The 6,994-nt window shown below is 42.6% G+C and overlaps 1 protein-coding gene across 2 annotated transcripts in view; it reads right to left on the minus strand.

Moving 5' to 3' along the window:
• The window catches only part of LOC117971394 (DNA-binding protein RFX5-like), a 30,792-nt gene extending 24,266 nt beyond the window's left edge, over positions 1–6,526 (minus strand). The window contains exons 1-4 of one of the 2 annotated variants that reach the window (XM_059007291.1): positions 6,441–6,526; positions 4,821–4,989; positions 3,084–3,117; positions 1,833–1,915 (exon numbers count right to left, since the gene is read on the minus strand). In XM_059007291.1, coding sequence (XP_058863274.1) covers positions 1,833–1,915; positions 3,084–3,117; positions 4,821–4,933 — 230 coding nt within the window. In that variant the 5' untranslated portion in view covers positions 4,934–4,989; positions 6,441–6,526. Of the gene's footprint in view, positions 1–1,832; positions 1,916–3,083; positions 3,118–4,820; positions 4,990–6,431 lie in introns of both variants that reach the window. The other variant, XM_059007292.1, reaches the window with a different exon arrangement.
• Positions 6,527–6,994: the final 468 nt, after the last annotated feature.

Consider the following 6,994-nt stretch of genomic DNA (forward strand, 5'->3'; position numbering starts at 1 on the left):
TGCTCACCTCCGCAGATGGGGCATCGTTGGGGTAGCTGTCCGAGGGGGTACCAGGGGCAGTTGGTGCGGGAATGCCCAGGCTCAGCACAGCAGTAACACCCGGGCTGCTGTTCCTCCTCCTCCTCACCTTAGAAGGGGCAGATCGCCACCGTGTGTCCTTGGACCCCACAGGCCATGCACCAGCCTTGGTCCTCGAGGCCCCCGAGGAGGTCCTCCAGGTCCCGGCAGCCGTCTCTCCAGCCTTCCATTTTCCCCTCGGGGTACACCAACTAGTCCCATATTTCTCGGGACGGTGGGGAACCCGGTGGCAGTGGGGTGGCTACTGCTGGTTGGGGTGACCACTGCTTCTGCTGCTTCCTGCAGCTCTTTCTCCCCATCCCTCTTCTTGCTCTTACTTTTTTTTTTTTTTTTTTTTTGTAATCCAGACCCCTCCTGGTCTGACGCTTGGAGGCGCGGCTATCCCACCGCTGCCACCACGTGTCACAAAGACGGCCAGAGTGGGTGGCGTCAGACCAGAAGCAGGAAGGAATACAAACACAGAGACTTGGATTTTGGTTAGGCTGAGCACGTGATCGCGCTCAGCATTTAATAATCAGACAGAAAATAAAAGGTTTGAAACAACAAAAACACAGGACACGGCACTATACGCCAAAGTAAAAAGACAAACAAAACGCACTAAACACAAACGGTGCACGGAGACAAACAAACACGGTGAGTACACACTTATCTTTACTTTTACGATCTTTAACTCTCCTCTCTCTCTCTCTCTCTCTCTCCCGTTCTCCTCTTCCGAACACCTAAACCACAAGTGACTAAAACGTGCATCTATATATACTGTTGTGCTGGGATTCAATTACTAATTAATTACTCACTTGAATCCCAGCACGTGAATTCATTACGTGCAACCCCGTGCCACACATTATACACATTTTATCTGCACGTGAAGTGATGTGCCATCCTCGTGCCTAAATATAATTATACACTTTAAACACACGTGAAACACAGACCCGTTTATATCCCGTGTACCAATCTATACACCAACATTAACATACGCACGCATACATACACAAAACACACAAATGCACACAGGGGCGGGGCACTTTGCCACAGCAGGTCACAATAAAATACATGTGATGGTCCTGATGGGCTGTATGATGCATAATCACATGGACATTTAATGACAGGCCATTTTTTTAACAGACAACAATGCCATGTGTTTGGGAGAGTATGTAACTATAAAACACACTTATTCTTCATTGAAGAACCATTCATTGAGCTGCAATGAGTTACACTCTGGTCTTGTATCGCAATAGAAGCGCTGCACACCTCTATTACAATACGAAATACAGCTACAGCCAAAAGTTTTGCATCACCTAGAATTTTAGGATTGAGACGTATTTTTTTATTTAGCATCATGTAATCAAAGAAACTACAAAATTACATTGCAAAAGTCTAAGAGAAGCCATAATAGTAGTACAGTATTTCATGTTCGATTTTGAAATACAATATGCTAACGTAACATTATTCAGCAGGTTTCATTGAACTTTATGAAGCAAAATTACTTAATTGTATATAGAGGGTGATGCAAAACTTTTGGCCATAGTTGAACATGTACAGAGGTGAAGAAAGCTTCATAGATACATGCTTGCTATACACAGCATCACTACCGATAACAACTTTCAGATTTGCTGCAGCTTAGATCCTTTGCATTGCTTATGCAATTTTGCCATGATGCAGAGCAGAGCAACAGCGCTGTTCACCAGGGCTCTGTATAAGTCTTCACATGAATGCACTTTAATACCAGCCCAGCCCAGTCTCCCCTCTGTATGTACCTCTTATCTCCTGCGCTGGGACCAGATGGCAGTTGCAGGTACAGGAACAGCTTGTCATTATCAGAGAAGCGCTGCACGTCTTGCTGTGAAGGGAGAACAGCACTGATCAGCACAGACACACACAAACACTGCAGAGAACAGTGCTGATCAGCACACACACACACACACACACACACACACACTGCAGAGAACAGTGCTGATCAGCACACACACACACACACAAACACTGCAGAGAACAGTGCTGATCAGCACACACACACACACACACACACACAAACACTGCAGAGAACAGTGCTGATCAGCACACACACACACACACACACACACAAACACTGCAGAGAACAGTGCTGATCAGCACACACACACACACACACACACACACACACACTGCAGAGAACAGTGCTGATCAGCACACACACACACACACACACACAAACACTGCAGAGAACAGTGCTGATCAGCACACACACACACACACACACACACACACAAACACTGCAGAGAACAGTGCTGATCAGCACACACACACACACACAAACACTGCAGAGAACAGTGCTGATCAGCACACACACACACACACACACACACAAACACACACACAAACACTGCAGAGAACAGTGCTGATCAGCACACACACACACAAACACTGCAGAGAACAGTGCTGATCAGCACACACACACACACACAAACACTGCAGAGAACAGTGCTGATCAGCACACACACACACACACACACACAAACACTGTAGAGAAAAGCGTCAATCAGCACACACACACACACACACACAAACACTGCAGAGAACAGTGCTGATCAGCACACACACACACACACACACACAAACACTGCAGAGAACAGTGCTGATCAGCACACACACACACACACACACACACAAACACTGCAGAGAACAGTGCTGATCAGCACACACACACACACACACACACACACACACAAACACTGCAGAGAACAGTGCTGATCAGCACACACACACACACACACACACAAACACTGTAGAGAACAGTGCTGATCAGCACACACACACACACTCACACGCACACAAACACTGCAGAGAACAGTGCTGATCAGCACACACACACTCACACACACACAAACACTGCAGAGAACAGTGCTGATCAGCACACACACACACACACACACAAACAAACACTGCAGAGAACAGTGCTGATCAGCACACACACACACAAACACTGTAGAGAACGACACTGCTCATCACAGATTCCATTTAATACTTACCAGAATCGAATCCACTTTAGTCTGTATATTCTTCCTGTTGAATAAAATAAGAACAACACTGAATTAATCATATAATCTCCTTCTGTGTTTACGGTGGTTTAAACTATCGTACATCCTTGCAGACGTGATTTAGTGGGTTAAGTCTTTCTATCACTGGTTTTCACATCCAGTATTCAATTACAGTGGTTGACAAAGCATCAGTGTTCTGTAAATGGGAACCTGCAGGACCGCTTGCAAAAACTGGACATTTTAGGGTTAGTAAAAACACTGAGCTGTATAGGATTTATAAACGTTTCATTATTTTATAGCTCATGCATTCATTTTCACTTGGGTAAGTCAGAACAAGAAGGACAGAAATAAGACTCCTATTGCATAGCAGTTTCATCCATTCCAGGTTTTACTATGAGCTTGACTAGCCACAGTGTTTAGGTAACAAGCTCATGTGTGTCTTATTAAACTCATTGTAAAACCAGGAATGGTCTTATTTCCATCCTTGAACAAGGTATGAATGCATCTATAGAATTATTGCTCACCTTTATTATCTCATACCTAAAATAAACTAAAAGCTGTTTGAGAAGGTGTTTGACGGCAGGCACTCGGCTGGCAGGTGCTTCAGTATCGCAAGATCAATCACTCCGCTTTCAGACTCCTCATTGACAGTTACATGGCAGGAGTCTCTACCCTGGTCCCGCTCTGTAGGGTTTTGTATTATATAGTTATAAGTGATTCTGCTCTGTAGCTGGTTTTGTATTATATAGTTATAAGTGATTCTGCTCTGTAGCTGGTTTTGTATTATATAGTTATAAGTCATTCTGCTCTGAGGCTGGTTTTGTATTATATAGTTATAAGTGATTCTGCTCTCAGGCTGGTTTTGTATTATATAGTTATAAGTGATTCTGCTCTGTAGCTGGTTTTGTGTTATATAGTTATAAGTGATTCTGCTCTGTGGCTGGTTTTGTATTATATAGTTATAAGTCATTCTGCTCTGTAGCTGGTTTTGTATTATATAGTTATAAGTCATTCTGCTCTGTAGCTGGTTTTGTATTATATAGTTATAAGTGATTCTGCTCTGAGGCTGGTTTTGTATTATATAGTTATAAGTGATTCTGCTCTGTGGCTGGTTTTGTATTATATAGTTATAAGTGACTCTGCTCTGTGGCTGGTTTTGTATTATATAGTTATAAGTCATTCTGCTCTGAGGCTGGTTTTGTATTATATAGTTATAAGTGATTCTGCTCTGTGGCTGGTTTTGTATTATATAGTTATAAGTGATTCTGCTCTGTAGCTGGTTTTGTATTATATAGTTATAAGTGATTCTGCTCTGTAGCTAGTTTTGTATTATATAGTTGTAAGTCATTCTTAACACTAGCCATGTGTTCTCCAGGGTGGTCCTCACAGGTCTGTCACTTGTGAGGGCGCTCCTGGTGAAACATCAGCAGTCTGTGCAGCCTTGGATCGGGAAGCACCTGCCAACAAAGCCCGTACTATCTCAACCCTGCGTCTAAATGTCCAGTGTGCTGCCCTGGATGCTAACAGGGAGATGCAGCTTGTATAGTTCACAGAATGCATGCTGGGGGTGCCAGCTGCACATTTTAAAAGGGATAGCCCATTGAGAGATGAGAGTGTGCTGCTACACAGCCCATTGAGAGATGAGAGTGTGCTGCTACACAGTCCATTGAGAGATACAGCTATACAGCTAGTGCATGTTTTTGCCCTTGTGTTAAAGCCTGCTCTTACGAGATATTGCTCTTCAGTTTTTGCAGCAGTGTGTTGGGTTCTGTCTCCTCCTCCTCTTCTGACGTAAGCACAACCCTTTTCGAGGTCACCAACCGGGGGCCATCCTCCGCCATGACATCAGCTGGTCACTACGGAAACTAGTCTTCGCAGGGAGGGGCTTCCAGAGATTCTACAAAATATTTGGAAAGCTTTTTAAAATTCAAAATCAGCTAGCAATGTGTAACAATGTTTCTCTCATTTGTTTTCCAGGTAAAGGGATGCAGCAGTAGGGTTACTGCACCCCTGAGAGGCAATATTATTATTATTATTATTTATTTCTTAGCAGACGCCCTTATCCAGGGCGACTTACAATTGTTACAAGATATCACATTATACATTATTTCACATACAATTACCCATTTATACAGTTGGGTTTTTACTGGAGCAATCTAGGTAAAGTACCTTGCTCAAGGGTACAACAGCAGTGTCCCCCACCTGGGATTGAACCCACAACCCTCCGGTCAAGAGTCCAGAGCCCTAACCACTACTCCACACTGCTCCAATATGCTACGAATTATACTTTTCCAGTTAACTGAAATGTTTAGAATATTCAAGTCAACACCATGTGATTCAAAACAAGAATGCATTATTATTATTATTATTATTATTATTATTATTATTATTATTATTATTATTATTATTATTATTTTAAATGGTATACCCTGTACCACATTGTCCAAAACTAAGAATGTTATTTGGAATGCAAGTTCCATGTTTGTATTTTACTTTGGTTACTACACTTTTAATTCCCCGCTTGCATTCTGGTGATTACAGTAATACTACAGAACGTCACCAGAATATACTGTAGACACATCTACTTATTTCTTGCGAACCCGAGCTCCTTCTTATCCAATGGTTTTGTAGGACGGCGCTGACACGAATGGAAATGAATCCCTGTACGGGTCACACACAGCGTCACTAGCACAGTGAAGCGAGGCGCTCCCCTCGCCTCCACTTCCATCACGCAGCCTCACTCAGTCTCACGCTGCGCGGAGCTCTACCGGCAGCTGACTTGTACAGCTATGCTGTACTGTAATGCATAAGGCTTGTCACTGCCAATTATAATAATAGCCATTTTAAAATAAAAGCAGCGCCCGGATTCAGATTTTAACACCAGTTTGGTACATGTGTTCCTTTATTTAACTCGTTGAGCGATTTACCATTACAGACAATTGCAACTTTTTAAAATACTACTGCACAGTACCAAGCTTACATACTAAATCGTGTCATGCGTTTCGTTTAGTTTTTAAACAATTAAAACCACGAACTGTTCACGTTTACATGTATTTCTGCAAGCGCCCGTATTGTGTGAATGGGCACTCAATCTTATGTATTTAACACCACGTACACGCAAAACAGACCAGTCAACATATTCCAAATATTTTTATGCCATTAACATTACACACTGGTCTGTTAGCCTTCTTGTATTCATTTCCAAACGTCACGGCTTTCAAATCTTAAAAAAAGACTGTTGCCTTTATTAACAGTAATACGAAAGATATTCACATAGACCATTTTTGTATTCATAACAAATAACTATATTTTATATTCTTAAACAAAAAAACAAAGTACCTTACTCACTCTAGTGACTACCGCAAAAATCCCCTTTCGCTTTTTTTATGATTGGATAGCTAAGGAAGTGTCTGCCTGGCTACGGAACAAACGCTAGTCTGATTGGTTGCATGTTCATGTTCTGCATGGATACCGACGCAGCTTTATTTCAATTGGCTCGATGCCTTTATTCCGCCAGAACCTTTATTGTGATTGGGTATTGCTCGCTGATCTGCCCCGTAACTAAACCTTATGACGCCGATGTTTATTCGCCTCTGTTGTTCTGCCTAGTAACAGAGGTTTGAAGATTGGTTGGATTTACAGTTTATTCTTCTGGTTTTGCCATTAGCGAAGTCACTGTACAGCACTTCAATTTAAAGACAGAGCTTTATTTTTAAACTCGACAGTGTACTTGCCCTGCATCGGTTGGTTATTTGTTAAGATCCCGCCAAAAAAAACGAACTCTATTCAAAATACAGAATCATATTTTTTCACCGCCCTAATGTACCCTTGTAATGTACTACAAAACAAACGCGGGCGTGTGTGCGCGGGAACGACAGCTGATGCGTGGACCAGACAGGACC

Source organism: Acipenser ruthenus, chromosome 35 (genome assembly GCF_902713425.1).
Source record: "Acipenser ruthenus chromosome 35, fAciRut3.2 maternal haplotype, whole genome shotgun sequence".
Lineage (NCBI taxonomy): Eukaryota > Metazoa > Chordata > Actinopteri > Acipenseriformes > Acipenseridae > Acipenser > Acipenser ruthenus.